Raw genomic sequence first — 24,096 nt, 5'->3', positions numbered from 1 at the left:
AAATTTTTTCGTAATGTCTAGTTTTTGTGTCTTATTTATTGAAGATGAATCATCAATATTATATAAGTCTATATAGTATGATCTGAACGCATCTAATATATCCTTGGACTTCGTAATTTTCCCTTTCCCCTGAATACTCAGCGAGTTAATAAATGCTATGTCCCTATCTTTCTTCATAAGGTGCAACATAAGCTTATTTCCTTTATTACCATGTGCATAATATTTAAATTTAGCATATTGATATTGCTTAGCTGATTTAATATTCAGGTGGTTCAATAGTTCATTTCTCAGTTTATTGAGTTCATCTTTGTGTTGTTGGCTCAGTGAGTGTTTTGCTATTACTTCTAGTTTTAAGATTTGCGCTAAAGTTTTGTTCAATATTTCATCCCTTTTCCTTTTATTTCTAGCTCCTATCGCTTTGAGTTCTCCACTTATCACCCCTTTATGTGTTTCCCATACTATTGTTTTGGCCATTCCTTCTGTAGTGTTCTCCTTGAAGAATGTTTCAATTTTAGAAGTGACTTTATCTACTGTTTCTTTTGAGTCCAATGAGGTTTCATTTAAACGCCATGTGATAATTTTCTTTGGGATTTCTGTTAGAGAAATCGTCACTGATACAGGAGCGTGATCCGATATTGTGATCGGACCTATCTCAGCTGAACGTAGTATGTCTATCTGCGTGGAGGAAGTTAATAGGTAGTCTATTCTTTGATAAGAATTATGGACATGTGAGTAGAATGTATAGTCACGTGCATTTGGATGCAAGGTTCTCCATGCATCTATAATTCCTACCTCCTGAAAGCATTTATGTAAGGAACTTAATGCTTTTTGTGAGTGCATGGTGGATCCCTTAGAGCTATCCCAGGAGGGATCAATAGCAATGTTAAGGTCTCCCCCTATGATCCTTAATCCCTCTGCCATTTCATGAATTTTAAGTAGTGTCTCCTTAAGCCAACCAATTTGTTTCTTATTTGGAGCATAAATAGAAGCTAATGTTACTGGGATAGGACCAATCTTCCCTTTAATTACCAGAAATCTTCCCTCTGGATCCGACCATGTCACTGAGTGAGTGAAAGGGACCTGTTTTGATATCAGGATACTCACTCCTCTTTTGGCTTTGTGATATGTGCTATGATAGCAAAAATTGTACTTGTGTTTTGGGAATTTGGGTTCAGCTCCTACCTTAAAATGCGTTTCTTGCAGGAAGCATATATCTGATTGCATGTTTCGGAGGAGAATCATCATTTGCGATCTCTTCCTAGGCGTGTTAAGCCCTCTGGCGTTCATCGATGTTACCTTTATGGACATCATTGGTGTGGTGATAAAGGAGACACTACTTCTATAGGCAGTAGGTGATTGGTGACTGGATAACAGAACATATCAAACAAACATGTTAACAAGTAAACAAACTGGCATAATACAGTTAGCATTAAGTAAAATAGAGATAGAGTTGTTGTGCTAGTATATAAACATTTAGATTTCTTTCTTGTGAAATTGCTAACTAGCTTGTATATAGTGGAAAGCTCAGAGACTCTTAGACTTAAAGTCATGGCGTCTGTGAGCTTTGTTGGGTTGGGGGGGGGGATTGGTCTATCACAGATAGTCTGTAAGAAACCTGATCGGGGTTGCAGACTATTTACCACGGCTAGGTTCCTGCTACTATAAATCAGACTTGGCTCTTTTTAAGATGTTCTACCATTTGAGAAAGGGAGGGGGAGGGAGGGGGGGGATGGGAGGGGAGGGAGGGGGGGGGAAGGGGGTAAGGAAGTTGTTGGCCTCTAGGTAGCGAAAAGGAAAGATAATTCCATATTACTCTTTGAGGCCTACAGAGTCATTCCCCTTGTGGGAGGTCTCTGTTCTATACTTGGTCTAATAAAGCGTAATTGCTTACTCAAATATTAGGTGAGGTATGAGAGATAGGGGGGGGACATGTGGGGGGGGGGGAGGGTTGAGGGGTAAGGGAAAGGTTTTATAAATGGTTCCATAATGGTGAGCAAGGAGTATATGATATTTTATGCTACTTGACTCTAAAGCATTTAAATTTGTATTTTCAGGCGGGTGCAATCTTACTCACACAAATGTTTAATAAAACTTATTTATCTATTTACCTTCCTTTAGGATAGTTGGAGATAGTGGAGGGGGGGGGAGTGGGGTAAGAAGAGGCGCAGGTAGGGGATGGGTAGAGGGAGAAAGTGGGGAAGGTTAGAGGTAATGGGTTTAGGTGAATCAGGTCTGGGTTATCCGGCAAGGTATGTTTTAAAAAGTAGTAGTAAGGGCTGTACTTTAGTAATTACTGAACAATCATACAAATCTTAGCATTTAGCGTTCAGTCTTTCAGCTACCCTTGCTTGTGGATGGTCGGTTCCTGTTCTTTGGAGACTTTGACTTGGAGACAGTTGTCCATTTTTCAATCAAGGGTAGTACTGGCAATTCTAGATGTTGTTCTTGAACTGGCATCCAAGATGTAATTGGGAATGGAGCTATGTCCAGGATATCCCAGGCTCTTTGTAGATCCGCAGGAGTTTTTATTACACATCTCTTCCCTTGTGTGGAGAAGCTCAGTCCAAATGGGAAAAGCCATCTATACATGATATTTTGGTTTTTGAGGTGGTCAGTTAGTGGACGAAGAAGGCGTCTTTTATAGAGTGTAGAGGGTGCAATATCTTGGTATAAAGAGATTTTGTTCTCCTCAAATTCCAGATCTTTGACTTCTCTGGCAGCTTTGAGTATTGCAGCCGTATCTTGATAGCTTAGTAAGCCACATATTATATCTCTCGGCGGTTCATCTGCTTTTGGTGGAGGTCTCAAGGATCTGTGTACTCTCTCTATAGTAATATTGTTAGCTCTTTCATCAGTGAGCAGGGAAGCAAATATCTGTTTAGCGGTCTGCTGCAGCGTGTCAAATGCATATGTTTCAGGAAGACCTTTTATACGCACATTTTTGCGCCTACTCCTGTTTTCCTGGTCTTCTATTTGCAGAATGGCTGTGTTCAGCCCATCTGCTTGTATTGACATGTTATGTGCTAGAGCTGCGTTAAAATCAACAATGGCGGCCTGATTATTTTCTAGGCATTCTACCCTCCTGCCCACTGACCTTAAATCCTCTCTTATTGCCGCTAGTTCTTGTAGAACTGGAGCTAGGGCTTGAGCCAGTACCTTTTGGAGTGTCTTCTTAGAAAGAGGCGCTGATCTGTCCTCTAGCGGGTCTGCATCTTGGCTCTCTGCCTCCGAGTCCTCTGGCGCGTCTGATTCCGGCGGGAACTCCGGCGCCATCTTGCGTGGCCGCGGTAGCGGGGAGATTAGTTTTTTGCGGAGATATTTCTCTAGGTCTCCTTGATTTTTCCTGCCTTTTGGGGTGGCACACGTCTCCAGCCCTCTTTCTTTGCCGGGTTTACCCATTATGGGGTTATCGAGCCTCTATTGAGCCGTGGGTTTAAGCCTGCACTCGGGAGCTCTCTTTCAGGCGTCCGTCTTGCAGCGCGGTCAGGCTCCGCCCCCCCAAAAGTCTGCTTAGATTTTGGTGAATTTTTTTTGGATATGAAAAGGTCACTTGTAAATTGAGGAAAAAGGTAAATAAAAAAAGGGCACCCGTTATGGTGAGAATAAAAATAATTGTATAGAAAAAAAAAAGCATTCAGCTCACCAGATTGTCGCCAGTTTTAGAAGCTGTGCATGGGTAAAGTGTGGTCCGGTATCCGCATTGTGTGTTACTGCATAATAGAAAATAGGGAAGTCCAGCACTGGTCAAAAAGTTTTTGAAAAAGTAGTTAAAATATGCAAAATGTATTAAATCATCTTTCAAAAGTGAAGCAAAGCGACAACGTATGAGAAAGGTGACGTATTTTAGACCATAATTGGTCCTTAGTCATACCTAACAAACATACAGAAGTATAGATAGATGAACAGAAGGCGTGGACACAGGAACAATCGGTCTAGCAAAATGACCCGATCAGCTTTAATTTAACAATATTCAGAGAACCTTGGGCTTATCAAAGCTTTGTAACTCATTTGTGGCTGCTATTGAACAAGTACCACACTGTAAGTCGCACGGCATATAATGTGTAACTGTGTTTTTTCTGTTTTTTATTTTTATATAGAAACTTATTGCATATGGGCACTTGACTGGCAGCGCACCGGATAGCACAACACCCGGCAAGAAGTTAATTGACAGAATTATCGAAACTATCTGTGGCTGTTTCCAAGGACCCCAGACGGATGAAGATGTCCAGTTGCAGATCATAAAGGTAGTATGTTAGGTGTGAATGTTAAAGGGATGCTCTCACAATTTTTTTTAATTCATGTAAAAGGTGCTAAGCTGCAATACCAAGCACAGCCACTGTATTCTTTACAGCAGTATGCTTTGTAGGAAATGTACTCATCATTGGTGGGGGTCCCGGAAGTCTGACCCCCACAATCAGTACACAATTACGTCTAATCTAGAACCTACCCCTTTAAAGCTTCTTTCTAGCTCTTACCAAGGAAAATATACTGAGGTTGTATCTGAAAAATAAAAAATGAAGGATTTTGTCAAAAGAGAAACAAAAAACAGATTTTGTGCGTTCTCCTGGGATTTCTGGAATGAAGTGTAGTAATGCATATTTAATCAGAATTTGTGTTTCTTTGTTCCTCAGACATAATCAGTTGTGAGAATTGCGGTACTGATATCTGTCATTTCTAAGGGAACAGCCTCCACTTCTCCTCATTGCTGTGGATTTTTATAAATGCAGGAATAGAGGATAGTTTTATCCCCTTTTAGACGGCAATTTCTCAATCATAGTTTTGGATGTAAAACCGTTTTAGGGAAAAATATATATAACTTGTGACCTTATAAGTAGCGCTGATGTATTCACTGCTGGTATAGAAAACTGAGAGCAGAACAATACATAAGGTGACACAGAGTATTGTTACTTTGACCAAGGATAAAAGACTACAGGTCACGGCGTGATGTATGGCGTCGTCTTTTCAGTGTTGTGCCAGTAATCTCATCATAAGTGAGTCCTGCAGAGGCTAAACTTTTCTCATCACTGACCCCTACGTATAACTTATGTGGATTAATACAAGTTATTATTGTGCACAATCCTCCAAACTACTCTAATTCATTTTTTTCTCTAAATTTTTTTAGGCCTTGCTCACAGCGGTTACATCGCAGCACATAGAGATTCACGAAGGAACGGTACTCCAGGCAGTAAGAACATGCTACAACATCTACCTAGCCAGCAAGAATCTGGTCAATCAGACCACCGCCAAGGCCACTCTGACACAGATGCTCAATGTCATATTTGCACGGATGGAAAACCAAGCGGTGAGTGTCTAAATTGTCCGTGCACGACAAGCTCGGCAAACCTAGGGTGTCCGAGGGTTCTCCAGGGTCAAGGTATAAATCCAAAATAAGGTCCTAAAGATCCAGCAAAATTCTATGTCAGTCAGGTGTACTTCAGATGACTTGTGACACTGCCTCTACCCTGGTAATGATCTCTACATATGCAATCACCGAGCACAGTACACGGCTACTTCCATCTGTGCCATAACCAGCTAATGGATTGGCAGTGCCCAATGCCCATGCTGTACCTGCCCCTCCACTAATTTGGGGTACAAAGGACCCTGTTCTCTTGATCTCACTGCTATAGTGGATGACTTGGTATGACTAGGAAACCCTTTAAAGGAAACCTACCACTTGTAGCGGCAGGTTTCTGATGGAAATACCGGGCACCAGCTCAGGGTGAGCTGGTGCCGGAGCTTATTTTCGTTAGTGTTTTAAACCGCGGTATCGCGGTTTAAAACACTTTTTAAACTTTATAGCCGGCGCAGGCAGGTACGCGCTCGGCGCTTACCATGCGCGCGGCTCTCATTCACTTCCTATGTAGCCGCGCGCATGGTAAGCGCCGAGCGCGTACCTGCCTGCGCCGGCTATAAAGTTTAAAAAGTGTTTTAAACCGCGATACCGCGGTTTAAAACACTAGCGAAAATAAGCACCGGCACCAGCTCACCCTGAGCTGGTGCCCGGTATTTCCATCAGAAACCTGCCACTACAAGTGGTAGGTTTCCTTTAGGTGCAGTCAGCCCCTTTTTAGTGTATTCTGTGTTTCTGGTAGCTCCCCTGATATATGAGAAGGGGGTTTTACTTTGTTGTTATAGCTACCGCCTTTAAATGTGAACTTAGGGACAATTCTGCGTTAAGGCTTCTGTTTTTTCACATCCACATCGAATTGTTGGATACGAACTGCTGTGCTATTTTTTCTGTCTGAAGTAACGGAAGGCTGATCGACGACTCTTTTCCGTCCGATTTTTAACATTGTTTTCTGTGGACGACAGATGGTCTTTATTTTTATCAGTTTTTACCATCAGTTAACCCATCCGTTTTTTTTTTTTTTATTATAATGAGCTTGCTCAGATTTTAAGTTCGTGTGTTCCAGAGTGTCAATGTGAATGTTGGCCAAAGCGAAGAAATTAAAAAAAAAAAAAGCAAAAAAAACAACATATGGCTATAAAATACTGAAAAACGGAAACGGTCACTAACGGAAAGCAAAAGAGCAGCTTATTTGAACCGATCCATTAAAGGAAACCTACCACTTCTGATGGTAGGTATTAGATGTAAACACCGGGCACCAGCTCAGGGTGAGCTGGTGCCGGAGCTTACCTTAGCTAGTGTTTTAAACCGCTATATCACAGTTTAAACACATTTTGATTTACAGCCTCAAGGTAGCTTCCTCCATAGGAAGTGCCGGAGGCATCACGCACACACGGCCGCGCGCAGCGCCGAAGCTACCTCGGGGCTGTAAATCAAAATGTGTTTAAACCGCGATATAGTGGTTTAAAACACTAGCTAAGGTAAGCTCCGGCACTGGACACTTTGCTAGTGATGGATCCGTCAAGGCATCCGTTTCACCTTTTCGCTCTGTGCGGCCATTGCGGCCCACCCAATGGTCGCGTGAATGCAACCTAAGAGGGGGGGGCTTTGCTGTGGACATTTTATTAGAGAATAGCGGCTGCATTTCCCACCCTAGGCTTATACTTTAGTCAGGAGCCTCTGCTTATACTCATGTATATACGGTAGAACATTTTAAGAAATTTCCTGATATTATAATATAGATATTATATTTCAGAGGATCCTACAAGTGGTGATCATTCTCTCCAGCGAGCCATTGCTGTATGTAAGGGGGGGGTGTCTCAGATAGTTGCAATAATGGCTTTTTAATAATATGGAATGTTTCTTAGTTAAACTCATGAGTGAGCACAGCTTGCAGCTTCTTGATTGAAATTTCTTTAACCGGAGGGCAATTGGGAGAAAACAAGTCGGAAACTGTGATCTAGATGAGTAAAAAATGCTGAGTTTCACACCATCACATCTTGGTGCACAGTTTATTTTTATTGTGATATGTAAGGTGGAATATTTAAAATAACATTAAGGTGCATTAAAATCTATCACATATGACTGAAGGCTACATGAGAATGGGATTTTGATATTGCATAAAAATATATAGTAAAATTACAGTATCCGGTCCAATATCAAGGTGGTGTCTAAACTGTGCCGAAAACTAGCCCGTGTGCACCATTGTTTTCATGGACCTACAGGGCTGTATGCTTGCCAAAAAAAAAAAAAATTGCACATGCACCTAATTTTGCTGACCAGTGTATACACATGACCAAAAAATATACACCTGTGAGTCTGGAGCCTTATACTGTCTGAACTTGGGCTAAATTCACATCCTTGTCAGAGGGTAGTAGTAACCACCGAGGCAGAATCCGGACTACTAGCAACCCACTAGACTCCATTTTTTAGTATGAACCTGTTCTTATCCTTAGGCTAAATTTAGCTTTCATTTTCCCTTCTTTTTCCGACTTGCAAAAGTTGGGGATCATGTCGGAATGTTTTGTTAATCTCGATCCAATTTAAAAAAAATGACAAAGGGGCTCTTTTTTTTCCCCAGCTCCAAGAAGCCAAACATATGGAGAAGGAGCGGCACAAGCAGCATCATCTGCAGCACTCTCCGCTGAGCCACCATGAGCTGGAGCTGCCACAGATGAGGCACATTCTAGAGCAGACGGATCAGCGGGAGCAGGAAGGTGAAATAGACCGCCACCAGAACTACGTAGAAAACCAAGAAGAAGCGGAGCAGGAAAATGGATATGAGGCTCCAAACATGGATAATGGAGATCGATCCGCACACGCTGAAGGTACTTGGCTGAAAATTTCCTCCAGATCGTCTCTTAGCTTGGGGGTCCACATACTTATGGCTGGGTGATGTCCTTTATTTAACTTTTGTGGAGAGGCAACTATACGAAACGGAGGAGGCTCCTGCATATTGTCATTTAATGACAATATCAGCAATATTAATGCCAAGGCCTCCTTGTAGCCCTCTGTTGTATGGATACATTGGGAAGATTCCTGACAAACCCTTACAACAGAGAGCCAGGATTTTGCAATTTAAAGGTTGAGAAAACATGGCTGCAAAGTAGACACGCTACACAGACGAAATGGTAAAGATAAAGAATTTATTAGCGCAACGCGTTTGGATGCCAGACAGGCATCTTTTCCATGCAAAAGACAGCAACGGTTTTGGCTGGATTTCAGCGGCGTGCCTGTGAAACACAGCCCAACATGTTGCTGTCCTTGGCATGGTGAAGATGTCTGCCCAGCAGTTTGTCCTGTTCATTTCCCCTGTAAGCAAAAGAAGGTCAATAGCATGTTCAGAGTGTTCCTCAGTGATATAACTGTCCTTATATGCACATTTCCATTACTAGGGACCTACCTGAGCATACACTCAGCAGAGGCTGAGGACGGATGTAATATTTTGCATCCCTCCCCCATAAGCTCCTATGGCCTCAGCTGAGGATACACATATCTTAACAAGAGAAAACAGGATGGAAAGGTTTGTCACTCAATAGGTGCAATTGCAATTTTATAGCTACTGTGTATACTCAAGTCTATATGGTGATGGGCAGTGTCCAGTACTATTCCATTTGAGTAATTTTGTAAGCCTTCAGTAGACACATACTGATACAGGGAAAACGGTCAATCGCAAAATGTGGACGGGGTCATCATGAATCTCATTTTCTCTTTCAGGAGACCTATCAGGATTATCATTCAGAGCCCCCCCCCCAAAATGTACTATTATTTTATATATTTTATTGATAGAATGGACTCAATGATTTTAAATCCGTTCTAATTTTAACAACTCATTTATGTTTGTTTATTTTTTCTTTTAGGTCACCTGAAACCAGATTTGGTAGATGGTAGCCATGAGAGCGAGGAGAATCCCCAAGGAATTATCCAGAGTATTATAGAGGAAATACTCTGCTCTGTAGTGGGAGGTGAGCTATAGGAGAATATATATCTGTGTGTATGATCATAGATTACTAAACCATCAGTGAGAAAGTTATGGACGTTCGGTTATTTCATCAAGTATATTGAGTCGAATAATCCTTAGGCCTCATGAACACAGTCATATGCTCGGCTGCAGCTCGAGTGAGCATACAGCCGCATGCTGGGGAGGAGGAGGGGGAGCGCTGCACACCCCTCCCCTCTCCATAGCGAGGTATGCAGCACGGGTAAAGATAGAGTATTCTTGTGCTCCTGAGCATACTGTGTATATTTTTGGCCGGATATAGTTCCCCAAAACGCGACCTAAGGCCTCATTCACACGACTGTGTGCAGAAATGGGTTGGGAAAAGGTAAGTCTGCGTCTTGTTTAGGCCGGGTAGAGATGGGAGGTGTGAGATCACAATATAGGAAGGAGAAGGACCCGCTCCGTATTTTGAAGCTGGGCCACCCAGACCAGTCGCAATGTGGTGAGACATAGTGTTTTTTCGTGGAGGGCCACAAATTGCGTCTCGCTCATGACCCTCAATTATGGTCATGTGCATGAGGCCTTAGTAAAAAGGGGCCTAGAGGATCTTGAGGGCCCTAAGGGAAATAATTGTAAAACACTAATAATAATATACTTTGTATGCCTTTAGCTACCTTCCATTGAGCCAAATGTGTGAGAATATTCTCTTTGTGATTAATGAAGCTGAGAAGTTTCTTATGTCACGGCTGCTGGGAATATATTTGCTATATTTTAGGGCACGGGGTTATATTATCTTTTACATTGTTAATTACTTTCAGCACATTTTGTCCCTGGCCTTTATAAACCTGAATACACTTTGACGGGAGACAGATCCAGAATACAGAGTACCCAGCGCTCAGCTCTGTCACATCTCACACGTACTTGATCCTTTGCTTCATGTAATTGTTGCTATTGTTATCCTGCCTTGGCGAGCAGCACAGTGGTGCCCGCGTATCAGCCCAGAGAGTCTGTGTTTTTCTTGTATCTGTTTGTCTATTATTATTTTATATGACTTATTGTTATATACAGTATGTTACAAATTCTGGCATAGAATATAGAAGCAGCATTTTCTCATTGTTGGACCCTTACTATTTCCCATTTTATTATCTTGTTAATAAACAGGCGATGAGACTGTCCTTAATGAATGTCCCCCACGAGCATCAGAAGATGGCAGCGATGGTGAAGCTATCCATGCCAATGGTATACCTGGCACACCAATATCTATGTCATATACACCCTCCCTACCAGATGACAGACTGTCCGTCTCCTCCAATGACACTCAGGCAAGTTCTGTAATTAAGGTCCATATTTAGGATATGGTATTATTGGAAAATCTCTCCACCTACTCATTGGGCAGGAGAAGTGGGTGCACCTCTTTATGGTAATATGACTGCAGAGTGTATGTACTGCACAGGTGGCCCCCTGATGTCACAGTTTTATGTAACATCAACACCTACATAAACCCCATCCCTAATGCGGAAAATGCTGAATAAATCCGCAGCATAAAACACATTTCCACTGCAAATTTTTCATGTGCTCTGCCACATAAATGTGCGAAAATTAATCTTTGCAATGCTAAGGTTGAATTACGTAGTTTATATGGTTTGAAAGAAAGACACATGTACATAAAGTTCAACCAAGTAAGGGAAGGGATTGGATGGGGAAGGGATTTAGGGGCATAATTCTATATAACATAACCGCCAATGTTATTTAGATATAAAAAGACCTCAAGGGCCTTCTTGAAGCTCTCTGCTGTCTTTGCTGTGACCAGCGTCTGAGGCAGGCTATTCCACAGATTCCGCCGCTTTGACTAGCAGATTGTGGTTGGTTTTTGATTCTTGTGGGTTTCCTACTAAAGTAAATCCCACTGCCATTTCCCAAATGTCTGCAGTTTCCCTTCCAGGGTGTATTAGGAATACGAACCCGTTGGTTAATAACTTCTCCCTCCTTTCTTTATAGGAATCAGGAAATTCTTCAGGACCTACTCCTGGTGCTAAGTTCTCTCATATTTTACAAAAGGATGCCTTCCTAGTTTTCAGGTCCCTATGTAAATTATCTATGAAACCGCTTTCAGACGGACCACCAGACCCAAAGTAAGTGTTGGTACTGATATCACTTGCTCAATTCAAAACCAATCCTTTACACATTTCATGAATATCTTCTTAGCTGTGTAACTGCTGCAGCCTGAAACTATATGGGGGTCCACACAGCACACCTAAACATAATATACCGTATATACTTGAGTAAAAGCTGACCCGAGTATAAGCAGAGACCCCTGTAGTATAAGCAGAGACCCCTGTAGTATAAGCAGAGACCCCTGTAGTATAAGCAGAGACCCCTGTAGTATAAGCAGAGACCCCTGTAGTATAAGCAGAGACCCCTGTAGTATAAGCAGAGACCCCTGTAGTATAAGCAGAGACCCCTGTAGTATAAGCAGAGACCCCTGTAGTATAAGCAGAGACCCCTGTAGTATAAGCAGAGACCCCTGTAGTATAAGCAGAGACCCCTGTAGTATAAGCAGAGACCCCTGTAGTATAAGCAGAGACCCCTGTAGTATAAGCAGAGACCCCTGTAGTATAAGCAGAGACCCCTGTAGTATAAGCAGAGACCCCTGTAGTATACAGCCTGCCAGCCCCCTGTAGTATACAGCCTGCCAGCCCCCTGTAGTATACAGCCTGCCAGCCCCCTGTAGTATACAGCCTGCCAGCCCCCTGTAGTATACAGCCTGCCAGCCCCCTGTAGTATACAGCCTGCCAGCCCCCTGTAGTATACAGCCTGCCAGCCCCCTGTAGTATACAGCCTGCCAGCCCCCTGTAGTATACAGCCTGCCAGCCCCCTGTAGTATACAGCCTGCCAGCCCCCTGTAGTATACAGCCTGCCAGCCCCCTGTAGTATACAGCCTGCCAGCCCCCTGTAGTATACAGCCTGCCAGCCCCCTGTAGTATACAGCCTGCCAGCCCCCTGTAGTATACAGCCTGCCAGCCCCCTGTAGTATACAGCCTGCCAGCCCCCTGTAGTATACAGCCTGCCAGCCCCCTGTAGTATACAGCCTGCCAGCCCCCTGTAGTATACAGCCTGCCAGCCCCCTGTAGTATACAGCCTGCCAGCCCCCTGTAGTATACAGCCTGCCAGCCCCCTGTAGTATACAGCCTGCCAGCCCCCTGTAGTATACAGCCTGCCAGCCCCCTGTAGTATACAGCCTGCCAGCCCCCTGTAGTATACAGCCTGCCAGCCCCCTGTAGTATACAGCCTGCCAGCCCCCTGTAGTGTACAGCCTGCCAGCCCCCTGTAGTGTACAGCCTGCCAGCCCCCTGTAGTGTACAGCCTGCCAGCCCCCTGTAGTGTACAGCCTGCCAGCCCCCTGTAGTGTACAGCCTGCCAGCCCCCTGTAGTGTACAGCCTGCCAGCCCCCTGTAGTGTACAGCCTGCCAGCCCCCTGTAGTGTACAGCCTGCCAGCCCCCTGTAGTGTACAGCCTGCCAGCCCCCTGTAGTGTACAGCCTGCCAGCCCCCTGTAGTGTACAGCCTGCCAGCCCCCTGTAGTGTACAGCCTGCCAGCCCCCTGTAGTGTACAGCCTGCCAGCCCCCTGTAGTGTACAGCCTGCCAGCCCCCTGTAGTGTACAGCCTGCCAGCCCCCTGTAGTGTACAGCCTGCCAGCCCCCTGTAGTGTACAGCCTGCCAGCCCCCTGTAGTGTACAGCCTGCCAGCCCCCTGTAGTGTACAGCCTGCCAGCCCCCTGTAGTGTACAGCCTGCCAGCCCCCTGTAGTGTACAGCCTGCCAGCCCCCTGTAGTGTACAGCCTGCCAGCCCCCTGTAGTGTACAGCCTGCCAGCCCCCTGTAGTGTACAGCCTGCCAGCCCCCTGTAGTGTACAGCCTGCCAGCCCCCTGTAGTGTACAGCCTGCCAGCCCCCTGTAGTGTACAGCCTGCCAGCCCCCTGTAGTGTACAGCCTGCCAGCCCCCTGTAGTGTATAGCCAGCCTGCCAGCCCCCTGTAGTGTATAGCCAGCCTGCCAGCCCCCTGTAGTGTATAGCCAGCCTGCCAGCCCCCTGTAGTGTATAGCCAGCCTGCCAGCCCCCTGTAGTGTACAGCCTGCCAGCCCCCTGTAGTGTACAGCCTGCCAGCCCCCTGTAGTGTACAGCCTGCCAGCCCCCTGTAGTGTACAGCCTGCCAGCCCCCTGTAGTGTACAGCCTGCCAGCCCCCTGTAGTGTACAGCCTGCCAGCCCCCTGTAGTGTACAGCCTGCCTGCCAGCCCCCTGTAGTGTACAGCCTGCCTGCCAGCTCCCTGTAGTGTATAGCCAGCCTGCCAGCCCCCTGTAGTGTATAGCCAGCCTGCCAGCCCCCTGTAGTGTATAGCCAGCCTGCCAGCCCCCTGTAGTGTATAGCCAGCCTGCCAGCCCCCTGTAGTGTATAGCCAGCCTGCCAGCCCCCTGTAGTGTATAGCCAGCCTGCCAGCCCCCTGTAGTGTATAGCCAGCCTGCCAGCCCCCTGTAGTGTATAGCCAGCCAGCCCCTGCCCCCCAATATATAGCCTGCAAAACAATCAAACAGAAAGCAAGGCTCTCGTCTGATCTTCAATCTTTATTAATCAATATCTAGAGCTGTCTCCTGCCATGTGACTTATCATCCAGGCTCCTCCTCTTTGTAGATTGTTTAGTAGTAGTGTAGCATAAGTACACCCTCTTCTCTCCACTCTTGTATCTGTGTGCTGTTCCGTGTCTTCCTAAATCCCAACATTAGGGGGATAACCTTCTCTGTGTTCTTTCACTTCCATAGATTGTGAGCCCCATTGGGGACAGGGACTGATCTGGCAAGCTCTGTGTATGCTGTATAAATAAAGGAATTATTATTATTATTGAGAATGAATAGAGTTCAGGGTTGTTGAGGTTTCCAGCTTCAGTCTGTCCTGTGGATAGGTGTATAACCCAACCACTTTAGAATTGTACCATCCCAGCATGCTCCAGTCCTGCCGCCATGTCACCTATATGCAAACACTGAACAGGGGATCTCAGAAGTGACAAATGGCACCTTTATAAGGCCTCTTATTATAAATGACGAAAGTTACGTCTTTTGTACATTACTCCTATCCCCTGTGTAGGATCTATGTGAAGGATCTGTATGCACATTATTTTGATGTGATGAAGGGTCAAAAAAGCAACATGTTCCCAGTTTGAGAAAAATGTCTCTAAAGAAACAGTAAACCAATCAAATATTATGAAAAACACCAGTTGTAATTAATGTTGGGCGTCATGTAATTGGACGTGATGTTTCAGTGACCCGCAGCATTTGGCTGTCAGCCTGACGGAGGGGAATGGCTGACGTTCAGTGCTGGAGCCTTCCTGTTTGCTTTATCATGGTGTAAAACAGATTTAAAGGGAACGTGTCATTAGAAAAAGACATTTTAAATTTGGTGGTAGATTTCGGTAGAAAAATGGCAAAAAGCTTAATTTTGTTCACATTTGGCTAATGATATGTAACGTGTTTCCAAAAATATTGTCATTTGAAGAAGCGCATAGAAGAACTGCAAACATTGACCCGGATGTTCAGGCATAAATGACCCTCTGTCACGAAGGGGTTAATGAATGTCGCAGCCCTGCAGCATACATATTCAATAGCCAATATGTTTCTCCCTGTTTATGCTGGGTCTTCCTTCCGCTGATGGATCAGAATAACCTGCAGTATTGTTGTTGTAGATTGCAGATAATGGATTGTAAGGCCGAGCTGTAAATAATAGGATTCGGCGGCTGCGATGTTCCGGTTCACACCTGAGTTTGCCAACCATTATAATCATCACTTAGCAACAGCGATGGTCTTTTATTGTGTGTAAATGCCTGTTATCCAGCAGAGGAATTTCTCATTAGCCTTGAAGGTTCTGTATTATTTCTACTAAATCCGTTCTGCACACGAGAAGGTTCATATTGTGCTCTAATAGTAAACATATGGAAAGGGCTCTTTGTTTTGTTCTCTTTTCACTTTTTGTTCCTTTGCTTTTGCCGTTGGTGAATGTCACGATGGTTCCGGCATAGATACTTCCAATGGAAGTTCAGTGAAGCCTATGGATACAATTTACTTATACCCGGCTTATAGACAACCAGAATTGCTGTAACATTGGGGATAACGGCAGCACATCTCATGTCACATTCTTTATACGGTACACGCTGTAAGTCTTTGATACTTTCACCATATGCGATATTCTGAAAATATACGACCTAGTGAGGCTGACGTATCGGTGGATATATATATATTCCAAGATATTTAAGTTATATGTAACATGGATTCACCCTCAACCACGCGAACCTGTCCGAAGGAGGGGAAAGGGAGGATTAGGACCAATTAGTCCACAGACCAGAAAAGTCATCAAACCTGTCAATGTGCGCCATGGCTTTGGGAAGGGAGTGATCCGGATCTGTTGTGAAAATCGGCAGGTCGTCCGCTATAGACAGGTTCTATCTTCTCTATATCCCACACATATTCCTTTATACAAGGCCAGGTAATAAACTGGTCTCCAAATCCAAAATTGTGCAGCATCTGTAAAAGAAATGGCCACTCTACTCAAATACTTTCATAGTATCTTCCTTAAGGGAAAAGCCTAGTTGGGAGATGATCTGAACCTGCCTAAGATTGTCTGAGGTTGACCTCCCTGGTATAAATCCTGACTGGTCTGGGTGAATCAAGTCTGGCACCACCTGGTTCAAATAATTATCCAATATTTTTTTCAGTACTTTATGATCAATGTTTTTAACAACATTGGCCTATGAGAGCCACATATCCGTGCGTCTTTGTGGGGCTTCAGCAATACAATTATATTTGCAACATAGAATGAGGGCGATAGAGCGGCCGACTGATGCACATTAATACACATTAGCAATTCTGGCAGAAGTATGTGCTGATATTTATCCCAAACTCCAAATTCAACTCTAAAAATGGACAAAAGTAAAAAAAAAAAATGTCAAAAGCCGTTAGATTGCAGCTTTTTAGTCCCGTGATATAAGCCGTCCCCTGAGGAGACTTTCCACCATATCCTCCCCATTGAGAACACATGCATACTCGGCTGGGCAGGGTGGGATGTGTGTGTGGTGGTTGTTAAAGGGAAAAGCTTGCAGCTGGATCATCATTCACTAAATTGAATGATCTAGTATTTGGGAATATTCTCTTAAAGAGCTGGATATAGGAATGAAACTATTTTAACCCCTTGACACCGATGCCCGTTTTCCATTTTGCGCTTTAGTTTACAGAGACATTTTTATCCGTGAGACAAATTTTACTTCCTAGTGGCAGTGCAGACGGTCCTTGACTTAGGCAGACACCTGACTTACTGACGACCCCTAGTTACAGACGACCTCTCTGCCCCCTGTGACTTCTGGTGCATCTTTTTGGATGCTGTACTTTAGCCCCAGGCTGCAGTGGTCAGTTTCAAGGTGTCTGTAATGAAGTTTTATTGATAATTCTTGTTTCCATAACTACACAAAATTTGGAAATGTGTGTTACAATTTTAAAATATCCCTGTTCCAACTTGCATACAAATTCATCTGAAGAACACACCTAAAGAACCCATGTTGTATGTATTTTCTATTCCAAGCAATGTACTGTGAAGCTGAAAAAAAAAAAAACAAATGCTGTGAAATTGACTGAAAACACATTTACGCCGTTTCTTATGAGCTCTGTATTTCCAGTTTTATTATGTCTTAATACATTAACAGAATGCCTTTCTTTTCTATAAAAAAATTTCTTAAATGCACCATTTCCTGGCATCAATTTTATTTTTATTTGTGTTCTCGGGAAAATGGAAGGATTTAAACTTTTAGTTTTTTTTTCCTTGAAGTTTTTTTTAGGCCCACTAGGGTACTTGAACCCTAGAGGGTCTGATCGCTCATACCATATGCAACGATGCAGCCATATTGCAGAATATGGAGATTTTACTACTGATCTGTATTGGTCTGCCGCTTTAAAATCCTACCGAATAGCAGGCACTCAGTCTTGAGAACGGATTGATTGCGACCCCTCAATGACGCCACAATTATAAAATACTATATGTTGGCGCGGGTGGTAGTGATGGCAGTTTGCTGCATTCTGCTGCAAACACCTGGTATATATGATTCATACATTGTTAAATTTACAACAGAATCCTTTATGGACCCATTACCTGCTTCGGGCAATGCCAGGGCTGGGCATCTGATGCAGTGCTCTATTCGGGGAAATGGGCCGCCCATGCTGCACCAAAATGCTCATTTGCATACAGTCCTTTATCCCGATGGTAGATACCCTTTAAGGAATTGTACCTCGCTGTTAGAGTCTCCCCAGACCCCAAAAAGTGGAGATCAAGCAGTGAGTAAGTGGAGCCCTGGGAATATGTGAAGTTCAGATAATAGTGGCGCGCATTTACAATACATAAAGCTTTTATCATCTGAAAATCTAGCAGGACAATTACTGTGAGGTAATGGTCGGTATAGGACTGGGATCTGCTATTAAAGGGGCGCCAAGAGTTAATAAATCATTCTGCTGTCTTATACACATTTTTTTTCATTCTGCATGTATTTATATAATAACTGGAATTGTTCTTTGCTATATAAATATTTCCCACAATGCCGCTTCTCCTATTCTCCTTAAGGTAAAATCATCTGCCTTGCGTTGTCTTTTCATATGGAGGAGAGGAGTTCAGGGCAATCTAACAAGCATGTAATAGTCTATAATGGTCTCCAGTAATAACAGGTTTATAGGAAACTGAGGCATCTGCCTCAACATTCACCCACATCCAGTGTATTATAAAAAAAAGTATTTTTATAGAATTCCATGTATCGTATAAAATTCTTATATATTTCTTCTTGCTCCATCGAGGTTTAGTCATGTGGGTCTTATAAGATAGTGACCATTATCTATGTAGGCACACATCTAAAAAAGGCAATCGATTATTGAGTACAACCGCCTACTGGACTCTTAAATGGGTTTTCCCATTAAGAAAAGTTAGGCCCTATCAGGATAGGGGCCTAACTTTCTGATTAGTGGGGTTCTCAGTGCTGAGACACCAGCAGATCTCAACAACATGGGGTCCGACCGCTGGGCTCACCGATCTCCGTCAGCTCCATAGAGATTAGTGGAGCAGAATGGTCAGGCGCTGCCGTCTGCTCCATTATACTTCTGGAGCGACGAGGGGGTCGGCCGAACCCAATCTTTTCGAGATATGCTGGGGTCTCAGCACTGAGAACCCCACTGATCAGCAAGTTAGGCCCTTTCCCGATAGGGCCCAACTTGCCTTTGTGGGAAAACCCCTTTAAGTCCAGAATAAGCAGAAATGAAGATAGACGAATTAGAGAGAAGTTATACAGGTCATAGAGACATTTTTCGCACATCACTACACATGAGTTTTGTCTGCTTCTTCTGGGCAATATATAAAGCTGCTCAGCTCCTCCTGCTCTATAACATGCTGCCTGCTGATAGGATACTATGTACAATCTGCTCAGCTCCTCCTGCTCTATAACCTGCTGCTTGCTGATAGGATACTATGTACAATCTTTTCACCTCCTCCTGCTCTATAACATGCTTCCTGCAGATAGGACACTATATATAATCTGATCAGCTTATCTTGCTCTATGACATGTTGCCTGCAGATAGGATACTGGGGGTCATTTACTAAGAGCCCGATTCGCGGTTTCCCGACCTGTTACCCGAACATTTCAGTTTTGCACCAATTTTGCCTGTATTGCCCTGGGTTTTTGGCGCACGCGATCGGGTTGTGGTGCATTGGTGCCGGCATGCACACGACAGAAATCGAGGTCGTGGCCATACGAAAACCCGACGGATTCGGAAAAACCGGCGGATTTAAAAAAAAAAAAAAAAAAAAAAAAAAGGGCGCTGGACACGTGCTTACCTTCACCCTGCAATGGATCGTGAACTCCGGCGGACTTCAGCGCAGCAGCGACACCTGGTGGATGTCGGAGGAACTGCCTTAGTGAATTGCCGGAAGACCCGAATCCACCGCAGAGAACGCGCCGCTGGATCGCGAATGGGACTGGGTAAGTAAATCTGCCCCAATGTGTACAATCTTCACAGCTCCTCCTGCCCTTTAACATGCTGCCTGCAGATCGGACAGTGTGTTTATTCTATTCATCCGCTCCTGTTCTATAACATGCTACCTACAGGGTGAATTGCATTCTCAGAGTGACAGTAAGCTATGATACAGTGGTGATGCCTTAAAAACAGACACTTAAAGACCCAATGTGCCACCTAGTTCAGTGGCATTTTGGGTGTATAACTGCTTAGAACACCTTCATAGAGGTTTTCCAGCATTTTGGACAATCATTGTAGTAATCCCAGTACCCATATATAGTGCAATCCATTTTTATCGAACAGCTGGAAAAAAACGTGGGGATTTTTTTTTCTCATGTGTAAATAGAGGTGTTGTTCTCCTTGCTCCAATGTCCCCTGCTGCACATTATATATATATATATATATATATATATATATATATATATATATATATATATATATATATATATATATACATACATAGTTTATGTATAGCAGTGTTGCAAGTGCAAGGTCTTTCTCTGCATTGGCCACAGTTATAACCATATTGTTTGTCTTCCTAGGTCCCACGAGTTGCGCTCCAAGGTGCTATCGTTGCAGCTGCTCCTGTCCATCCTGCAGAACGCCGGCCCCGTCTTCAAGACCAACGAGATGTTTATCAATGCCATTAAGCAGTATCTCTGCGTTGCGCTGTCGAAAAACGGTGTATCCTCCGTCCCTGAAGTCTTTGAACTCTCTCTCTCTATCTTCTTGACTCTGTTATCAAACTTCAAATTACACTTAAAGATGCAGATTGAGGTAAGTGTAAAGCTGTCGCAGGTCATAGATGTGTCGGCACGCTGACCGAAGCCATGTCTTTCACAAGTTAAAGGAAACCTACCATCGGGAATCTACTGTACCTGGGTTCCCAGTAGCATCCTAAACTATCTTTCCCTAATTCTATAATATTTTCTAGCCTAATCTATAACCTATCTAACTAATATGTACATTTTCTGCAAAGGCTACTGGGGCGTGGAGTAGCCTCTCTAGGCAGGGGTCACACCCCAGCAGCCTCTGCTTCAGGAGCTGGCTGTACAACAGAGGATAAAACTTTGGCACGCAGGTAGGAGGGATCGCAGAGGCTACTGAAGCGCGGAGTAGCCTTTGCTCCCGCTCTCCGGAGAGGCTTCTCTACGCCCCAGTAGCCTCTGCGGAAAATTAGCATAATAGTCTCCACAATAGTTATTGGAAAATGAAGGTCTTCCAGCACTTCAAATTCTAAAGTTCATTATAATCCAAAAAGCACATTATAGCTCCAAACGCGTCCGTTATAATGCGTTCTTTGTATTGGAATGAATTTTAATATTTGAAGAATAAAGTTGAAAACTTTTAACACACTGCTGGGTGGCCTTCATTTTCTGAAAACCATCTATCTCATTGGACAACCACCGATCACGAGAACGGTGGTCTAGTTCTCACTGGTTGATGGAGCAGCTTGTCAGGCATTCGTCCTGCACTCCATTCAGTAGTATTGGATATTGAAAAGCACAGCGCTGGGGTATCTCCATCACTCACATATTCAGTGATTGAGCGTGCTGGAGATACACGTGTGCTTTGCAATTTTGAATCCTACCACATACTCGGATTGAGCTGCAGGATGGCACGGCCTGCAGCTTTATTTAATCTGTAAGAATGGAATCCCCATTTTACATATATTCCCAATATTCAGACCTTTGCCGCCATGCTGTGGATAAAGGAGAGCCTACAAAGATGGTAGAACCCCTTTAATAAAACACAAGAAACTAACCCCTCTTAGGTGCCTGTTGATTCCGGAATGTTTTGCCCTACTGTAAATTTTCTTGTGTTTGTTTTTTATATACTGAGAATAATGTACACTAAACAGAGGCCATCAGAGGCAACAAGGGACGGCTGCTACTGTATGGCATCTATCCCTGGCCTGTGCTGAGCAGTGATGTAATTGTCCATAAAAGGACAGCGACATCAATAGGGAAAACACCCTGAACATCGGCAGTAGTCAATCACTAATGTTCATTAGGGGAGGGAGTACAGGTGGGCAACAAATGAGATATGAACCTAGCCCCCTAGTGCACAGATCCTCATGGATCCATCCACTCATGGACATCGTCCATATACAATAAATAATATGCATTGTACAAGAAGATCTTGTGGGTGTAAATGTGATGTAAGATGTGGAGTTGGAGCAAGGAGGAGGGTCATTAATCCTGTTCTGTATGTGCGGACATTTCTGATTAGATGTAGACGTTCGGTCATTAATTTGTGACTTTTCTCTGCGTTTTAGGTTTTCTTCAAAGAAATTTTTCTTTACATCCTGGAAACATCAACAAGCTCCTTTGATCACAAGTGGATGGTGATCCAGACGCTGACCCGGATCTGTGCAGGTAAGAAGTCGCCCTCTATCAGCCTGTAGTCCGCCAGAGGCGCGTGTGACTAGTGACTGATCCCCCTTCGCCCTGTACCGTGTCCCCCACAGATGCACAGAGCGTGGTGGATATTTATGTCAATTACGACTGTGACTTGAACGCAGCAAACATCTTTGAAAGATTGGTTAATGATCTCTCCAAAATTGCTCAAGGAAGAGGCAGTCAGGAACTTGGCATGTCAAACGTTCAGGTACGTAATTACTCGTTCATATGCAAGTTTCCTTACACTTGACGTTTTTAGGCCAGACTCTTCAAATCTAGGTATTTCTGTTAATTTTCCAGTCATTTTCAGCTTGGAAACCTATAGAACACTATTTTATGTAGTAATTTATGAAGAATTGTTTCAGGAATCGTCCCATGTTTCGTTGTCACTTATGGTAATTGTGGATGACAATTTCACCAGGAAGAGGTCCTGTTCACTCTAATTAATGGAGCGGCAGATTGAACATGTGTCCTGCTTCTCCATTTAATATCCAGCACTCCCATAAACATTAAATGAAGTTGTAGAACACATGCATGACCTGGTGATCCATAATTTAAAGGGAACCATTTTACCCGATAAAACAACTAGCCGCTTCAGGTAGAGTATGAAGTGTCCTTTCCATAAATTCTCTCTTTAATGTGAAATCTCATTCGTTTACCTATAAAAAAAAATCTCTTCCAAAATTTTGTGAAAGTGATCAGAGATGAGCCATATTTAGCTTGAGATGAGTCAAGTTTAGAGGCTGCAGGGATAATGTTGGGTGCTTAAAGGGAACCTTTAAGCCAATATTGACCTAATAAACTACTACTAGTATGTTGTCATGCAACTAAAAACCTTCCAGATTCTTTCATGGTTCCATATGGTGGCATCATCCAGAAAATCAGCTTTGGAGTGAGATGTGAATTAATTGTATAAAGTCAAGGAAGGCAGAGAATTTAGCTCTGAAGTCAAGCTCCCCCTGCCTAGAACCCATTCCCCCCCTTCACTGTAATTGAAAGTCCTGTATCCAGAGACATCACTAAGCAGTCCGGTGCATGGTGTCAATCACATGGGAGAATGTGGGGAGAGCTTAAAGGGGTATTCTCACCTGGGCATTCACATTCAGTTTCACTAATCTGCCATTTATAAACATTTCTTCAATTGGATGTTATTAAAAAAAATGTTCCTGTGTGAAGATAATTTCTCAAAAATGTAGTCATTCTGTCCCTTAGAAACGAGATGGCTTCCTCGGTTACGACCACGTCACACTCTGGCAGCGGTGGCCAGACATGCGCTATTGAGTCTTTTCTGACCTCCTGGACTCAGCAATCATTACCACAGGACGTCTGTGTGACATGTAGTAAATCCCGGACATTTCATAAACAAAAACCTTTTGTTTCTTTGTGCAATCCCTCCAGCAGACGTGGCCGTATCCGAGAAAGCCATCTCGTTTCTAAGGGACAAAATGACTACATTTATGAGAAATTATCTTCACACAGGAACATTTTTTTTAATAACATCTAATTGAAGAAATGTTTATAAATGGAAGATTAGTGAAACTGAATGTGAATGCCCAGACGAGAATACCCCTTTAACTTCAACGTTAAACTCTTCACCTCCTTGACTTTATACCAGTTTACATCTCACTTCAAAGTTGATTTTCTGCATGTTTGGAGCCACGCTGAGCCATGAAAGAAACATGATCAGGTAGGTGTTAAGCTGCTTGACAGTAGTGGTTTATTAGGCCCATTTCTGATGACAGGTTCCCTTTAAAGGAAATTTACCACAATGAGATTCTTACCTTTTAACCCCTTATCGGTGCATGACGTAGTAGTACGTCACACGTCGGCTACAGGTGATTGTAGAGGGCTCACAGGCAGGTGTAAAATAATTATAATTTTAAAAGTTGATTTTACATGGGTCATGGATAAGAAATATAAGCAGATTAGCACAGTCACGGTGCCTGGGTCTATGAGTAAGTGTCCCTGGATTATCATGATGATGGTAAATTTCCTTTTAGCACTTGAAGCTCATGGTGTCTCTTAATGTCGGCTTGTGACTACTACAAAGTTCTATGTTTACTTGAAACAGAATAAAAAACAACACTAATAAATCCAGAGAAATTGAGGCGATTGCCTGTGAGCGGGGAGAAATCCAGGCGCTGCTTTCGGTACATGATATCGGGGAGACTAATTGTTGTGTCGGAAGGTTTGAAGGGAGGTTAATGGAGAGGCAGAGAGATCTCCGCAGACGGAGCTGACAGTAATGTGCCTGTGTTTGAGTGAAAGTGTTTTTACAACTTGTAATGTGTTTTTTTTCTTCTTCTTCTTTTTTTCTCTCATCAG

At 43.6% G+C, this 24,096-nt stretch overlaps 1 protein-coding gene across 2 annotated transcripts in view; it reads left to right on the top strand.

Moving 5' to 3' along the window:
- The window catches only part of ARFGEF1 (ARF guanine nucleotide exchange factor 1), a 95,901-nt gene that overhangs the window by 38,509 nt on the left and 33,296 nt on the right, over positions 1 to 24,096 (top strand). For both annotated transcript variants that reach the window (XM_072151740.1, XM_072151739.1), the window contains exons 4-12: positions 4,098 to 4,244; positions 5,123 to 5,302; positions 7,929 to 8,175; positions 9,208 to 9,312; positions 10,449 to 10,609; positions 11,286 to 11,419; positions 19,912 to 20,146; positions 21,648 to 21,747; positions 21,840 to 21,979. In XM_072151740.1, the coding sequence (XP_072007841.1) occupies positions 4,098 to 4,244; positions 5,123 to 5,302; positions 7,929 to 8,175; positions 9,208 to 9,312; positions 10,449 to 10,609; positions 11,286 to 11,419; positions 19,912 to 20,146; positions 21,648 to 21,747; positions 21,840 to 21,979 (1,449 nt within the window). The remainder of the gene's footprint in view (positions 1 to 4,097; positions 4,245 to 5,122; positions 5,303 to 7,928; positions 8,176 to 9,207; positions 9,313 to 10,448; positions 10,610 to 11,285; positions 11,420 to 19,911; positions 20,147 to 21,647; positions 21,748 to 21,839; positions 21,980 to 24,096) is intronic.

The sequence above is a fragment of the Engystomops pustulosus genome, chromosome 5, assembly GCF_040894005.1.
Source record: "Engystomops pustulosus chromosome 5, aEngPut4.maternal, whole genome shotgun sequence".
Taxonomy (NCBI): Eukaryota; Metazoa; Chordata; class Amphibia; order Anura; family Leptodactylidae; genus Engystomops; species Engystomops pustulosus.
This window is presented reverse-complemented; position numbering and strand designations above follow the sequence as displayed.